The sequence below is a fragment of the Aythya marila genome (genome assembly GCF_965140915.1).
Source record: "Aythya marila genome assembly, chromosome: 1".
In the NCBI taxonomy this organism is placed as follows: Eukaryota; Metazoa; Chordata; class Aves; order Anseriformes; family Anatidae; genus Aythya; species Aythya marila.
The window spans coordinates 89817704-89835189 of NC_139042.1; the positions used below are offsets into that span (position 1 = coordinate 89817704).

Here is a 17486-nt window from a genome sequence, read left to right on the forward strand (position 1 = left end):
ACTTGATGATCTTTTAAATGATATTTGAATTAATTACTTGCTGGAAGACTTTTATGTAAATTTACATACATTTATTCAAACCAATGTTCAAAATGTATAGAATAAATTCATAATTTATTCCTGTACCTATATGGCACACAAGAGTAAAATAACAGTAAAACAACAAAAACCTTTGAACTCGAACATCTCCAATTGCAATAACAGTATTGACAAACCTGTACATTATTGACTTTGATTCTGTAAAGACCTATACATAGTCTAAACTGTAAACACATATAAACTTGCAAGTAAACGAGACAGATTATACACTATTGGCTTCTAATTAAGTATACACATTAGATAACAATATAAATAGTAGTAAAATACTCTGTTTCAGGCAAGTGTTAACACACATGTTGCTATTTATTGCATTGTATTGCTACAATTCCTACGCATTGGAGGTCAATAATTTACTAACAAGAGTACTGCCCTATATAATGCCTGGCAAAGACATTGAATGCAGACCGACAACACTGTTTAACACGGTTATTTCCTTTCATAATAATATCTATTTTAATGGCTTTTGCTCTGAAGAAGCTTGGCAGAATGCCATTAAAAACAAACAAACAAAAAAGGCTTGCAACATCCTAAAAGATGCATCTAGGAGCAGGAGTAGAATGATGGGAGAGAATGGGATTGTCTCTGACATCTGGAGACTCTTAGGTATCTGCACCCTAAAGGTATGGTGACACAGCAACATATGCTGACTTAACTGCTAGTTTACATGATTGTGTCAGTCCTCCCCTTGCTCATTCTGGCTCTGGCAGTATTCCAGTGGTCCCTAATTCTTCTGGCTAAACTAATCATTGCTTTGTTGGAGTAATTTTCTACACTTAACACAGTGCAATATATGTGTGCAATATCAGAGGAATGTCAGAACAACTGCAAGGGAGAGGATGAAACATGGGAAAAGCACATGAGACTATTAACAATTTAGCTTGGGTTGCCATAGATTAGCTAACTGAAATTATTCCTCATTAAAAATATTTGTTATGAGATTGCAGCTTTTTCATTATCAAAAATACCTTCTACAGAACTGTAGCAAGACAAGCCTGACAGCTGCTTTTAAATTCATGAGGATACCAGGTGGAAATTGAGATATCTAATAAGAGAGGATTTCTGACTTACCTTTCTTGTTGCTTAGTAATTAAAATTTCATATGCCACAATAATTTTTACTGATTCCTACTTCCAAAATAGTTCAGAATTAAAAAAAAAAAAAAAAAGCTCTTTCTCCACACTGCCTAATGTTTTTGCAATACTATGTGGTAATTATGCAAAAAATGTAAATAAAATTAATATCAAATTGCATTTACAAAAGCTAAGCAACACAGAGTATTGTCTGTGGCAGATTTTTCCATTTTTATCTTCCTAACAGTATGGGTGAGAACTATTCTACCTTGTTTTATGTTTTGTTTCAAGCAAGTATTCCTGTATTTGATCCAGATTTGCTACAGGCTTCAGGAGAGGTATCATCCCCAGGAAAAAACATATCAGCATGTTGCAGAATACAACAGAAAAAAATGGTGTTTGCATTAGCAATAGGTGCAATGAAACAATAATGGATTGAGAGAGTAAAGCAGCTAGACTAGTGAGGACCCTATGTATACACTGTACTCATTGCAGGAGTTTTAATTTCTGACAAGTTTCTACCTTTCCCTGTAAACTGTATGACCATCAGCTGCTAGGTTACACTGGTTGAGCTTCTGGAGGACATCTTCACAGTTTTTAAATTTACCTGCAAGGAGCGTAGTTCGCATGCCCTGTACATGACACAAACCAAAGTATTGTAAGGGTGATTCAGGAGATTCATTTGGAAAAAATACTCCTGATCTGATCTAAAATAATAACATAAATGTACCCAAAGCTACTCTGGCTATCAAAAGAAGTTACTGGGACATGTAGCTACCTAGATTTCTTCTTATATATGCATATAAGGTTGATTTCAGCTCACTCTTTCTTGGAAATCAGGTATGCAGATTTACAGTAATTCAGCTTTCAGGTGAGCAAATTCCACAAAGCCCCCTGCATAAAATTCTTGTGTTAGGGAAGTTCACAATTCCTTACTTCCAACTGATGAGTGCAGAACAAAGAGAAGAAAACACTGTTTTCTGAAGTTATGAACGTCATCCATAGCATAAAAAAAAGAAATCCTTTAACTAACCTCTAGTAGCTTATTATAAAGCAGGGACATCCTGCATCCAACAAGATTTTAAATATAAAAAATATGTTTAAAAAAAATAAAGACAAGGGTTAACATTTGCTTACCATGAAATGAGGTTGTGTTAAAATACGCTTTAGCTCCTTTGCATCATTGTTCTCTGGGTAACACGAAATTTCTTCCAATACCTGTACAACAAACAGTAAAGATACCCATAGTAACTGTCTTCTAAAGAAAGCTATTAATCAATCAAATTAAACTCCTCACTGGTCAGTCAGTATATCTCCTAAAGATTATATAAAAGAACATTTTTGACAGAAAAGTGTGTAGGAAACCATCATTCCACTCCAAGAGAATAAAACACCTCATTTCAATTTTCTTACTTTCTGTGACAATAAAGAAGACATTTGATGGAAACAGTTGCTCTTTTTTCAATTGATGGTATTCCTGTAACAGCTAAATATGGAGACAGAAATGAAGCACCAACCTATAGGTCACATATACCACCACCACCAATTGCTACTTTCACACATAATCTCAGCTTATTAAAACCACCACTTTAAAAGCAGAATTAAAAATACTCATAAAATGTTCTCTCCACGAATTAAAGTTTTAAAGACACAACATACAGGTAGTCCATCTGCTACCCCACCTACAAGCTCCAGTTTTTATAAAATCTGGGCCATACTTCAGCTTATCAAGGAGGAGGGAGCAATTTTTAACTCATTTGCCTGCAGCCTGGCAATTTCACCTTTATGTTCAACATATAAGTACTTGGACAAAGAAAGCAGAGTTTTCTGCTCCTGGAAGCACCTCCCAGGATTAGCTGCTAGAAAATTCTGCAGAACAGAACTTTGGGGTTTCCATCAGTGTGACTTCAGTTATTAGACAGTGTTTTGAAGTCTTTCTATTCATTTTATTTTAATAATACTGTAAACATGTTTTTCATGACATTACTCCCCAAAACTATATTTATTTCTATTGATAATATATAAAACAACTATTTTTTAAATTAAATTATTTTTTTTAATTATTATTTTTTTAACTACTTGCAATAAATAAACAAAACACTATGTGTCAGGTATAGCAATTAGGAAAATCTGTGGTCTACATATGTTCTGTAACAATGAACCAACTTTACTGCATCTCTAGGTTTGCTCTTCTTGAAACTGATACTTTTTTTCCCAATTTATATAGCTAATACTAAGAAATGTTTTGTGTAGAACTCATATGAACATCATACTTTTGCTTGAAACCAAGTAATATGTGTGTATAAATATCTAAATATATAATCCTTACAGACACAATGGAATTCTACAAGTTTATGCAACATGTTATGTAACTTAAGTAAACAATGGTAGAATTCCAGAAATAATTCAGATTATGAGCCAGAATACGTACCAGTATGTTAATGAAGATAGAAACATTCCATTTTAAATGTTTTAAAGAATAAAACTTTCTAAGTCAAAAAATATATTTTAAAGCCATTACCTCTTTGGCTCTCTGTACAGCATCACTTGGAGGATTCCTGATTTGTGGTGAAGATTTTGTATTTATTTTGTCATAAAGCTGAAATAACAAGAAAATAAACTATTGAAATCATATGCTACTTTATATAAAGTAATGATGAATCCTAACAATATCCGGCTTATGTTACCATGATGAAGATGACAGTTGAAACTATCCCACAGATGTTTTATATACAAAATCTAGCAGCTTGGGGTTTTGGCTTTTCATTTTTAAACATTTCCTTGTTTGAAAAGTGCCATACATCCAGAGTTTATAGGATGACATGGGAAAGTTCAAGAGGTTAAGGGATTCTGCAAACCTCCCATGCTTTTCCAGCAGATTTACAGAAACTATATTCTACCAGAAGTAATCCTACAAATCTTGAATAAGTACTGTAGATCATACATTCCACTATAAAATCAAATTAAACTGCATATTCCACCTCTCTCAATAAATCAAACATCACACACTCAAGAAGTAGCATTAAATAAAGCTCAAAATATGGGAAAATGCTACTGAAGGCAGAAATTTACAGTAAGTCTTTGAAATGGAGAAAAAGAAACTATTCCAAGAAAAAGAGTTCACAATAAAGCCTACCCTTATTCTATCAGGATTTTCTATTGGACAGAAGAACAATGATTTATTTAAACAGGCAATCACAAAGCTCCCAGGTTATTATTATTATTTTTTATTATTGCTATTTAGAGAGAAAGAATCATATGATACAAAACACATCAGCTGTCTTCAATTTCAGATTAGAGACAGATGGTATAGGATCTCTTTCATACAAACCTAACTGTGCATGTTTTAAAGGAATAAATGTACACTTAAAAATAAACAGGCACTGTACAAAAAACTATTTCAAACAACATAAAGATAGTCACCTCTGTGACCTATTTATGTTAGACCACTTATTTGAAATATAAGACAGAAGATAAAGCTAACTATTTTTAGGATATTAGAGAAACTTCTTTCACAGTGAGATGGTGAAACACGAGGACAAGTTGCCCAGGGAAGCCGGGGAACCTCTCATCCTTGTAAATACTCAAAATTCAGCTGCAAAAGGCCTTGAATAACCTGACCTTACAATGGAATTAGTCTTGCTGAAGGCGGGAGACTGGACAGGACAACCCTGGTCTCCCAAGGTCCCTACTAACATTTCTCCGTGAGTCTAACTAAACACTACCCAGATTTCTACATTATCTTTGAAGATACTACAGGTATCTTCAAAGGACAGTACTCAAATACAAAAAATCATGGATGGAAACAAACATTCAAAATACACAAACAATCTAACACCTTCGTAATATCAAAACACTGTAAAGGATAAGTTGATAAGATCCCCAACATTTAGGGTGCTCAACAAGGAGATATCAAAAGCTTTCCTCTGGGACCATACAGCCCCACTGTTCGGCAGAGGACAAGCCTTCAATGGCTGAAATTGTCAAGCTAAAGAAGTGCCTTCATGTGCCTCTGTCACATGAAATACCATAAAGTTTTAGAAGACAGATAAACTGCAAGGCATATACAGGCTAACAACTTTGCGTTCTGCTGCCAAAATACTGCTATACTCAGTAGCTTTCATTGACCACTGCTGATGTTCTTAAAAGCAAAGCTTTCTGCTAGCTTACAGTTCAGGACATAACTTAGTTGCACATATAATTATTTATTTGTACCTCTTCCTAAATTAATAAACAAAACCCACCAAAACTCCAGGAACCTCCTACATTAATAAACAAAACCCACCAAAACTCCAGGAACCCCAATTTAATAAGTTTCATCTTTATACACCTGTTAAGAAGCTGCATCAAATTTAAATTGTATGAACTGTGTACAGTGTAAAGTGCAGGAGGAGCTGTTGAAAATTCACAATACACAGCACGATTATTATTATTACTATTGACTGTGCTTTTCTAAGTCACACATGCATCTTAAGATTAATGACATTACAGAAAAGTTACCATGAAAATAAAAACACATATATGGCAATATCCCATGAACAATTCATCTTGTCCAGGTTCGTGTCTTTATGCTTTTCTAATGCATCCTTATGAGAATTTAAAATAATACATACAGGACTGTATCAAAAGTAAAATTTTAACTGTTTGCAGTCACAGTAAAAATGAGAACATGTGACCAAGGTATATATCTGTTAAAGCATGTGAAGTCCAAAAACTGCAAAAGGATGTTAGCTTTTTTAGCAATAAACCTACAAGAGTATTTACTTTGCTGCTTCTGATGATTCCACTGTCACACATTGGGACAAAACCTGTTCTATACTGTGTATGTCAAAACAGGGGATATAAGTTTGCAAAATATAAATCATGCAGTTTCAAACAAAGGGAAGAGGCCTCACAACTTTGGATAGTCAACCTTTTCAGGTTTTCCCCATGGTCAGAGACAAGCCTTGCTGGAGGGCAATTCAAAATTTTATCAATGATATTGAAAGGACTGTATTTAAACTATACACACATGAAAGACTGGGCACATTGTTGAATGTGATCAATGAATATATTTCACAGTGTTCTGTATTAAAAATAATACATTATGAAGCATCTTGAATCTACAAAGTCTCCTTTTCTTTAGGAGAAAAGGGACTTTTAGAGACTAAAGCACAAGAGCATCCTTTCACATGCTACAAGTATTGGAAGTCACAACTGAGATTAACACAGCTCTTAGAAATAATCTAATACCAGCAAAATTCCATACTTAAAATGTAGATTATGTTTAACACTCTTGATACAGTTTATTTTCACTTGTAATTCCTTTTTGATTCATTCATACTTTTGCTTTCTAGCTCTAGCTGATTATCATATTTACTTTACTCCATTTCTCCCAGTATTTCCAGTATCAAAAATAACAGAAAGCTCAATGAAAATCTTAAGAAAAAATTAACCTTAACCTCTCCCATCTGCTATAGCAACTTGGAGGACAAAAAAGAGGCAAAATTAACTCAGTAAAGTTGTACTTTTCCTCTTTACTATTTTATTACTTGCTAAATGTTAAGTATTCAGTACTCTTTTACAAAACATAATGTATGGCATTAAACAGAAAACGAACAACATAATTGTTGTAAAATGTCACAGAAAATGTAACCTTTGTAATTTTTTTTGAATACTTGGCATCTCAGTCTCACTCCTCAACACAAGTTTTCTGCATTTCCTACCCAGAAAATTATCAAAATTAAGAGCTTGCTCTAGAAGAGCTTAACAAACACAAATGATATATTAATGAATCTTGATATAAAAACATAAATTGACATTATAGATAATTAACAGAACAGAACTGCTTCTTAAAAAGACAAGTTTTACTTTAAACTTTGCATGCTAGAACACAAATGCTACGCATACCCACAACCAGTCAAGCAGCAACACTATCAGTTCACCAGCTTTCTTCGTAGGAGTTGAGACATTTTGTCTTCTGTCTGTAGAAAGGGAGTTCGTTTCTTCTGATGCTTAAAAGCAGACAGCGCAGAAGTCTAATCCACAATCAGGCAGGCAAGACAAAACAACAAACTTCTCTCTTCTGACTATTTTTTCAGACACGGAGAAATTCCATTTTAACCCTTTCCTATAACAGGAGTCAGAATACTGTCCAAACATAATCCCTATTTTGAGATACACTCAAAATTTTAGATATATCACAAGTAGCAGAAATTTAGGCTCACTATCCAACATAATCTTGAATGTAATCAAAGTTAGACCACACAGTGAAATCAGTAAGTATTTATTTTATCAATCCAGAATCTGGAAGTTTCTGTGATGCAAAGGAGAAAGTTTTGTTAAAACAAAAGCTACCGAACTGCTGGAGCATAAAAAAATATGATCTTTCAATACTAATACACATTTTGTGAGGAATCAATTCAAATGGACAAAAACTGGGCTGCCAACCTTTAATATTAAATCCCTGAACTAAAACAACTAAAAATAGTTATTAAAATGGCCCTGCCATATGTGCTGCTATACTCAAGAGTAGCACTTGGCACTTGTAGTGACACTCAACACATCTCCAGGTGCTTCACAGAACATTATGAACTCAAGACACATTTAAGAGAGATGCTTAGGGTCATGAGGCTAGGTACTGAAAATTTCATAAAGAAAACGTGGCTTTCCAAACTCCAGTAAAAAACTCCACGTACAGGGTCACACTACGTCCTCCTTTTCAGTCCGCATCACAAACAGTTGTGAATTTCTTTCTCTTCTACCATTGAATCGAAGTGTAAGTGATGAAAACAGCCTCCTATATAACCAAACATGTCCTTTTCTTCAACAGAACAGCACTATAAGGTCTCAAGTTGTGCCAGTGGAGGGTTAGTTTGGACATTGGGAAGAATTTCTTCACAGAAAGGGTAGTCCAGCATTGGAATGGGCTGCCCAGGGAAGTGGTGGAGTCCCCATCCCTGGAGGTATTTAAGAGGCATCTGGACATGGCACCATGTCCTGACTCTCTAGGTCATGTTGATAGTTGGATTTGATGATCCTGAAGGTCTTTTCCAACCTAGACGACTCTATGGTACTATGATTTGATGTTTCCTTTCTGAACAATGTAGTCATCTGCAACACGGTGATATTAAAGAAATGTTTTCCATCATTTTTAGTTTGATGTACTATCCAAGAATTCTCTGGTGGAAGTGCTGCCCCTTGTACAGTAAGGTTCACTAACAAGCACCCTTGTTGCTCTTTGCTGTCCTTTGGAGATCCCTGCAGTGGCACTCCATTTACCCCAGAGGTTTCATGGGCTACAAGTTCGAAAGAAATCTGTGACCTATTGAATGAAGCAAGCAGTAATATCCAATAAATGCTAACATGTCAAGTCCCAATTACATAATGGATAGATCACTTTATTCTTTCCTCTTCTAGTTCTGTTTCAGCATCATCTTTTCCATGCAAAATGTCATAAGCTCCCAACAGAAGTCTGCTTCCTTGTGATTCTAGACCCTCACGGAAACATTTCCTGGAAGGTAACAAATCCCACTGGTAAGCACACTAAGTAACTAGGTCACAGTTGGCAGGGCTTTAGCTTTAACTTCTGTTTGAAGGCAGTTTGTTCCTTGTTTTCCACTGTTATGGACTGTGCCTGAAGTTCACTGTGACCTAACATCAGTGATGTAACATTCATTTCCCAGCACAGTTCTTCAGCGCATGTTACAGCCCCATCCTGTATGAATGTCCAAAGCATGTTTAAGACTACCTTGTGAATGGTAGAGGATTACAAGTTACAGCCCCACACAGCTTTGAACTTTTATCCCTGTGATACACTTATCTTAAGGAGAACAGGAGTACATTCAACCTTTGTATTCAAACATCTTACACAGTGAAGTACAGCGCTGTAAAACAGTGACCAAAAGTACTTGAACAGGTTTCACAAAGCATAGTACTGGCTGAGATGAAGGTTTCCTAACACAGCATCCACAGAACAAGCCAGTTTGAAGCAGTCCATGAATTTTGTCCAGACAGAAAGGTTGGCTTCTGCACATGTTACGCAACAGACCTGACACGTGCTCTCATTGCAGCTTGGAATTTCAGGCACTCACACTTCCACTGACATAAGTCATGCTAATTGGAAATACTCAATTTCTTTCTACATATTCACATTCATGCAACACAAATTATCTTTTACACAATGCTACTTTAGAACAGAGTTCCAGCTGCTGCTACCTGTGTCAAAAGTAACATAGAAGCAGATTTTCTTATACCTTTACCTACAACAAGAGGTAAGAGAAAACAGTGCCATGTAAACTCAATCAACCACAGGCAATTTCAACTTGTGCTCTAAGGCATCATGCCACATTTGGACCTCTTCACGTGTTTCATTTTAAATCAAGAACTTAACTTTTGAGGGGAAGAGATGGGAAAGGACACAACTGAACTGGGCACAACATGTCTCTGCATATTATTTTGATTCCCACTGCAGACAAATGACAAATGTTGTCCCTTACAGAGTCAAAATGACAAACATACACAAAACCCGAAATTCTGACCATGCAAACTTGACAGTAATGAAGCTAAATGCAAATTGGAAAACATTTAGTAAGTGTTTACAGCTTGTTAATGATGACATTTCTGAAACATGCAGAGGATACTACGTATTTCTTAGTGGTTAATGCCTCACTATTTGGAGAGGAGGGAATCTATTAACTCAGTCTATTTCAAGAACCACTAGAATAAAATTCCTTGACCCTTTAGCATGCTAGACATGAGAACTGCCTGTCAGATGTGGCCCTACTGAGCTGCCAGAACAGCATCTTGGGAAGGGCCAAATGAGCAGGGTTCTTTCTGCTGAGGATGAATGTAAGGACAGACAGCAACAGATATGGTATCTGTCTTATGGTAGAATACATTATATGTTTGTAGGCTTCTTTTCACAGGGAAAGCATATTCTTTAGCCCCTATGAAGTGCACAGCCAAAGGCCTGTAAATCCACTGCCTTTGTAGTAACCCATGGTGTAAAAAGGAACCCAGAAAGAAATCTTCATTGCATTCAAAGAGTCTGGCTCTTTGACAGACTTGATTAGTAGTGACTTGATTACACAACACTTGGAAGGAAAGCATATAGTCTTTGCCAATGTTGGCAAGAGGCAGATATCAAGTGGCATTACATACATTATCACTCAATATTTTATCATCTCAATCTTGCATTCACATATTTTGTATGCTTGGAAACAATAGGGGAACTAGAAGGTTAGGGTATAGAACAGAACATTAAAAAGGTTTTCCATTCTGCTCTGTAAGTTAAATGGGGTATCTGTAGCTAAACCGTTTGATCAAAACTTAAAAAAGTGAAAATGTATCCAAGTTTAAATTCTGTCAAGAGGTTACAATCCTCTAGCAAAAATGCAGGCAGTCATGAAGTGTGGAGAAATCACACAAAGTTTGACCTGAAACTGAGCCTATATAAATCAGTGTAGTTCCATACACACTAAATCCACTGTGCTTATGTATGTGGGTGTAACCATTTTTTAACCTGTAATTCTTATACTGCTAGTGTTTTGACAAGCAATTTTAGCTTTTGAAATGATACAGCAAATACTTACGTGTATCACATGGTGCATTGCTCTTTACAGTCTTCACAGAACATCAAAGATTTTTACTTTTTTTTTTCTAAATTTATCTTTGATCTAGTTTTATTTTTAAACTGATAGAGTTGATAGCAGATTCAAAGACATGCTTATACTTATAGTGGCTCAGACAACATGGTCAGGTGACAAGATGTCCAGTAATATCTGACTTATATGATCTGTTCCTGTGCAAAGGGATAACTTTTTACCTTCAGCATACATTAGTTACAAAAGAAATGTAGCTCCACCAGAGAATTTACTCCTTTCAACAGAAACCAGTGCGGGCTATTCACTTACTACATAAATTCAGAGGTAAAAGAGTTAGGAAAGGACTATACTTTTACAAAATAAACTGCAATGTGTATGTGTTTTTCCATCCTTTTAATATGTTCCTGTTGATTTGCTTTATATTCACTGTGATTTTTTTTTTTACTTGTGTCACAGAAGCACTGATACTAATCAATTATGTTATCCTTCAAAATCTTACAAGTCATTATTTCCTTCTATTTAATTTCAGGTGTCCCCAAAATCTGAAGTGCCTCCTTTTTCCACTGACTACCTTACCTTGTTCACATACAAGGAATCCAGACTCCAGTATCTAACAGCACTAAATTTCACAATATGTTTTATCATGAAGATTAATCCACTGGTACAATGAAGTAGGACTCCAGCCTATTAATTTGTCTTGTATTTTAAAACAAACTTAAATTAATGACTATCACAAAAATTCCATTGACTGTGGAAGCAGTCGTTCTCAAGAACTGAGAGCAGATGTAAAAAAAATATGACAGACAGTACATGTATGTAGCTTGCTCATGAGGAAGAGGTTGCAAAATTCCACACCATGGGTCATATATGTAGGCCAACATACGTTGTTTCAAATTTGAAAGTGTGATAAACAAAGACAGGGATTGAATAATCTTACATAAATACATGCAACACTTTAAAACCATAGTGACAAAAACATTTAAATTTAAGTAGACTAAACTATACTCCCAACTCCTCATGAGCTCAGTGCAGACATCCAGTGTACTTTTAATTCCTCCTCTCTAGAGTACAAGGTACCTTCCATATGCCATCTAATCTTTTTCTCTTTCAGGAACTCCTTGCCACAAGTCCCTCTAGCTTTTTGTTTTGTTTTGCTTTTAGTCTCAACTATGTTCCTGAATCACAACCCAGATTTTTCTTTGTTGACATAGTAAACCTTTTAACTTCTTTTGGAAAGATTGAAAGAAACGAACCTAGGATGACACAACATTTCTGCTTTCAGTTAGTGCCAATGAACTTGCAGTAGCGATGTGAAAGACATGGGTGGTAATTATGTAGTTTAAAGAAGTATCATATGATGGTCCTCCTCCATTATTATTAGGTTTTGAGCATTACACTTTCAGGTGGATATCAAACAATGTAGAAGATTTCAGTGGAGGGCAACAAAACCAGGAGATTTTAGAAAATATGATTATGAAGACACCAAGAAGCTGATAAAAGTAAACATAAACATCATGGAAAACTAATCCCTCAATGCAAGAAGGGCTAAGACTGGATCACACCTTGATATTTTCTACAGAATAACCTTTGTCCCCAGCTTGCCCCCCACCTTCCAATATGGGCAAGTGATCTACAGTATTAACTGTAGACTCAGGTTAAGCCTAAACAGGTTTCAATCCCAATTCTGTCACTTGAAATAACCCCTCTGGGTTAGAACACCGTCTTAAAGAAGAGGACATCAATGACCAACAACTTCATTCCAGGGAGACAAAGAACCCAAATACAACTAGGTAAGGCTATAATGAGGGTCTAGAAAGAACATGGCTTCTCACCTGCTGTGTGACACCCAGTGTATCTTGCACTGGGAGGTGTGAATGTCAGGATTACAGCCATTTTTGTTTCTCTCTACCCATGTAAGTCTTTTGTAATGACATACTGAGAATAAAAATATACTGCAGCAAGCTCATTAGTACAGAGAACAGTCAATGTGCACCAGACAACTACTTGAATTACTGAGGCAGGATGCAGTGAGGCCTGACTGACTTCAAAGATGGAAGCATATTTTACTAGGATGTTACTGTACTGCCTTTGGGAATCTAATGTAGTCTAAGTGCAGACAGAAATACCAGTCTGAAGAAAACTCCCAGCACAAACAAACCAGAAGCATTATTGAACATTTGTGGACCATATCCTAGGCACTGTAGCATCCCTTCCAACTCAACACATTCCTTATTTTTTCCAGTTGTTAGAATAAGTCCCAAGCTCCTGGAGAAGTAAGATCATCCAAGAATAAGAAGTTTTAACAGGGGAAAAAAAAAAAAGAATAAAAAAACATAGCCCTTATGGTTAAAAATAAATTGAAACTATTTTGAACTACACTCAACATAAAAAGAATTAAAGAAAATGTGGAAAGTCAACCATGAAAATGATCCTTTACATCTTAAAATAGTATTAGTGAAGTTAATTAAATGTTCCACAAGTGTGAGGAATGTGCTTTAGTGTTCTTTGACAGATCAGGGCCCAAAACCATAAGAATACAAAGTAATCAAAGGAATTTTTAGATTCTACATACTAAAATATAACTACACATTTATGCTTTTGGAATAACATAATGTTGATGTGCACAGACACAATGACAAACGATTGACACAAAAGAATTGATATTCGGTCAAGAGAGTGGGCTAAATAGTGTTATCCTCATTTAAAGTACGTTTTTTATTAAGCTGTATTTCACTTGATGATTCAACACATCAGTACTATGCTTAAAAATATTCAGAAATGACAGAACATTAGTTAGAAAGCAAACAGGTTAACTGCAACAAAACAACTGTTGAAGTGCCATGCAATCCAACCCAGAATTTTGCATTGTCATTAAGTGATGGATACATACATTTTTTCAAAAATGAATCTCAATCAACATAAATGTTAGTTTTATTTCTTATTTGCATTATCAGTCTTGTGTTTCAGAGATCCCATCACACATCAACATTATATATTAACAAAACATAGAAGAGAAATGGTTTCTGCTCTGAAGACTAACTATAAGACAATTCTCAATATAAGGCAATTCTCTATATAAATTTGTAAGACAGAGAAACAAGAAGAGCAAGAAAACAATGAGATGATGCTGACTAGCAGACTGATCTACATATCCTGGGAACAAAGAAAATAAAATTCAAGCACATGAAAGAAGTTGAAACTGAAAGGTATTTTAGAGAATGATTATGAAACAATGAAAAAGAAATTCTAGAAGAGACTCTGCTTTTTTTTTTTTTTTTTTTTTTTTCTTCCCCAGATATGGCCTTCCAGACACGTTACCTTTTAGAGAAAAAGCATACTGTGCTGGTGATGAGGATGATGCAGTCCACCTGCTGAAAGCATTCTTCCAACAGTTCTCCCTAAGGCTTGGTCGCGGTTCCTTGTATACTACTTGGGAAAGGAGTTTCCATTGCAGTGGGATACAGTCCCTCCCACTCTCTGGGGCAGAGCATGCTGCCTCTGCTGGTCTGGGATAAAAGCCAGATTTGGTTCCTCAAATAGCAAGGTGCTGTCCTGCCAACATAGTTTCTTTCTTTCCACTTTTTAAAAAACAATTATTTTCCATTTGCCTTTGTCTTACAAACATATCAATTAAAGGATATTTAAAAATAGGAAAACAAGGTGATTTAAAAATGAGAAAGATTTATTTTGTCTAAGCATAACATGCTCTGGGGGAATTTGGCAAGACATCTAGTACACATACAATTTCTGATTTATATTTGGGAAAAAAATGCATTCATGTTTCACTGAAACATGTTCCACTTACTAGTTTTAGCATAATCAGTATTCAAGAGGGTAAGGACAAATGTTGGTCAAAAAACCTTGAACCACACTATGTGCTACACATAGGAAATCATACTTATGCAAATGAAAATAAGGAAAAATGAGACATTTAACAAAAATATTAAAGCTTTTTATACTGAATTGCTGGGTTTGTTTTCTTTTCTGTATCACATACAGGAATTCCACCAGTCTATTAATGGTTTAAAAGAAGTGAAAGAAAAGGGAAATGAAGGCTTTGTGAAAATAGAAATAAAAATGTCTCTTGATTTGCTTTTATCAAATTGTAAAACAGATTTTTCAAATTTGCTCAGAAAAGTGCAAAGCGGGGATAAATACATGAAAAGTTTCGAACATTTTCAAAAGGAGAACTAAAATGTCAATCATGGCTGGACACTGCTGAATGGCTGATACTTTAATAAAAGACATTCATGTGTCCTGCCAACATCTAACATTGGGAGGGTAAACAGAGCAAAACAAAATAAATCCAGTTGAAAGTTTTAGCCAACCATGTAAGATGCTAAACTGAGGACCCAACAACATTCTTTTTAGCAAAAGAGAAAATATGTTTCCTTAAAAGTCTGGACTTCAGGACTGAATCTGTTTGGATGACTGAGTTCAAAAGAAATATTAAGGGAACTCTGAAATGTGCATGCATGCATGTTCCTTTGAAGCGTTACCAAAAGCAGACAAGGAAAACAGACATAAAAGTGAGATTCTCTTGAAAAATCAGTATGCTTTAATAAATATATGCACTTTGAATATAAATTAAACTCTAAAGGGAAGAAGTAGCTAAACATACAGATATGTTTCAGACAGCTACTCCAAAAATTATTTCATTTCATTTAGGTAAAACTATACACGTGCAATGTATTACACCAGCAAAAGGTAAAATAAAATTTCTTCAAAACTCATCCTGTTTCTATTTCAGACACATTTACAGAAATAGCAACACTTACCTCAAATAATCTGTCTAGGAAAATAATGCAACAAACTTCTTAAGTTAACGGCCAAAAGATATCAGCCTAGAGCATGCTATCTGACTGAGGACAGACACAGACAAAGCTAGCAGCACAGAGAGGCCCCAGTCACACAAAAGCTGATATTGTTCTCCCGCTGAGCAAAAATCTCACTTGTAAATCGAACGACATCTGCATTCAGAATCACCCACAGAAACCGTCCCTGGAGAGGTGACCAGACTACTTGACTCAATAGGAGAAAGTTTTCTCGTCTCCTTCTATGTAGGCAGCTGTGTAAAATAGCAGCTTCCAGTTTTACTTTTTAGCAAACCTGGCTTCCTTTGATATATTGATAGAGATCAAACACAATTGTTAAGATCTTCCCCATTAGGTACAGCCTTTGAAGCCCAGTATACTTTTCAAAACAGATAATCATTAAAGTAATATCTTTTGTTACGATACAGAAAACACCAAATACTAATGTCTCTAAAATTAGTAATCTCCTCACATTTGTTTCCAACTTCTTGATCAGTACTGCTGACAAAAGACAGCAGTGCCTCCCAGGATCTTTTTCATGAAAGTCAATTAAAAAATCTTAATCAAATCATTTAACAAGGTTTCTAAAAACCTGTCAGTGGTAATAAAAGGCTGTTTCACTACTTAAATTTACTTCCCTTTTTCCATAAAGTTACTTATATCCTTTACTTAACTTCATTACATTCTTTATGATCTAAACTGGATACCAGAATGAAACAATCTATAAAGTTTTATATAGTCATAAACCCCAAAATTTCTAAGTCCCAAACAGGAATGTCCTACAGCATTCACTGTAATTATGATCACCACATTTCTAAAAGAAGTGAGAAAAAATACCTGTCCAACCCAAAGTTACTTTTTACATTATAAATATCTATTATTAAACAATATTTATATATATATACACATAATGAATATTTCCAAATGCTTGTTTCTAGAAGGGTCTTTTCTTTACTCTCCTTGGCAAACAAAATTAAGATTTTAATACTGAATTATTTAACTTCTGTACAGTAAAACAAGCAAACAACCCCCCCCAATAGTTTCTGTAAAATTGAAGCTATTCAATAAACTCACATGAGGGCATGCTGGTATACTGCAGGATGGGCCCTAGAGTGAATATAAATTATTTTATAAGCAATTGTCACCTTTTTCCCCTTATTTTGAACGGCTTTGTCACAGAAGTGGAAAGAGACTTCAGATAGTTATCTAAGTAGACATACAGAAATGAACCAATTAAGAACTATCAACGGGATGCTAAGAACCCTGCTTTCTGCGGCCCTCAGAGGTGCCTGTTCAGAAGACATCATCTATTTTGTGATCTATACAATCTGAAAAAAAAAAAACCAGCAAGTTTGCACTCTTAACACAGAGACTAGCCTTTTATTTCCTCTCAGAAAATAAGTTAGTTCAGAAGCAAAAGAAGGTATTTCAGCAGCAGGAATGATCTATCATCATGTGCCTAATCTAAAAATAAGGATAACTCTTGAGAAAGAATAAGAACATGAGAACAAATTTAACTGTGGAAAACGGCCAAGAAAGAGGAACAGCAGTTTTTAATGCAAAGTGACAACTTAATGACAGATTACAAAATTCCTTCTTAGTGGAATGTAATATTTCATAGGTGACTTGTTCTGGTGACTTCATTAACCCCAAATACTGGAGAGGAATAAACGGTTTCCCCAACAGAACTTCATTGAAGTACAGACCAGGAGCTCTTCAAAGTTCTGAGAGGAACTGGCGTTGTATCAATGCATAAACAGAAGGTAAGCTCCCTCATTCAAGTTTCTGAAATGTAGAACCTACCCTTTCAAATAACAGCCTTTAACTGGCTTCAGTCTTTCATATGTGTATTTTATAACACTGGAATCTTCTAGAATTTTATTTTGTATTATTCTCTTCCAGATATCTTTGGGAAGATT

General features: G+C 35.2%; 1 protein-coding gene across 4 annotated transcripts in view; it reads right to left on the bottom strand.

Moving 5' to 3' along the window:
- Positions 1 to 17486, bottom strand: part of CASK (calcium/calmodulin dependent serine protein kinase) — a 214316-nt gene that overhangs the window by 38595 nt on the left and 158235 nt on the right. For all 4 annotated transcript variants that reach the window (XM_082779340.1, XM_082779339.1, XM_082779342.1 and 1 more), the window contains exons 12-13: positions 3691 to 3768; positions 2307 to 2387 (exon numbers count right to left, since the gene is read on the bottom strand). In XM_082779340.1, coding sequence (XP_082635466.1) covers positions 2307 to 2387; positions 3691 to 3768 — 159 coding nt within the window. The remainder of the gene's footprint in view (positions 1 to 2306; positions 2388 to 3690; positions 3769 to 17486) is intronic.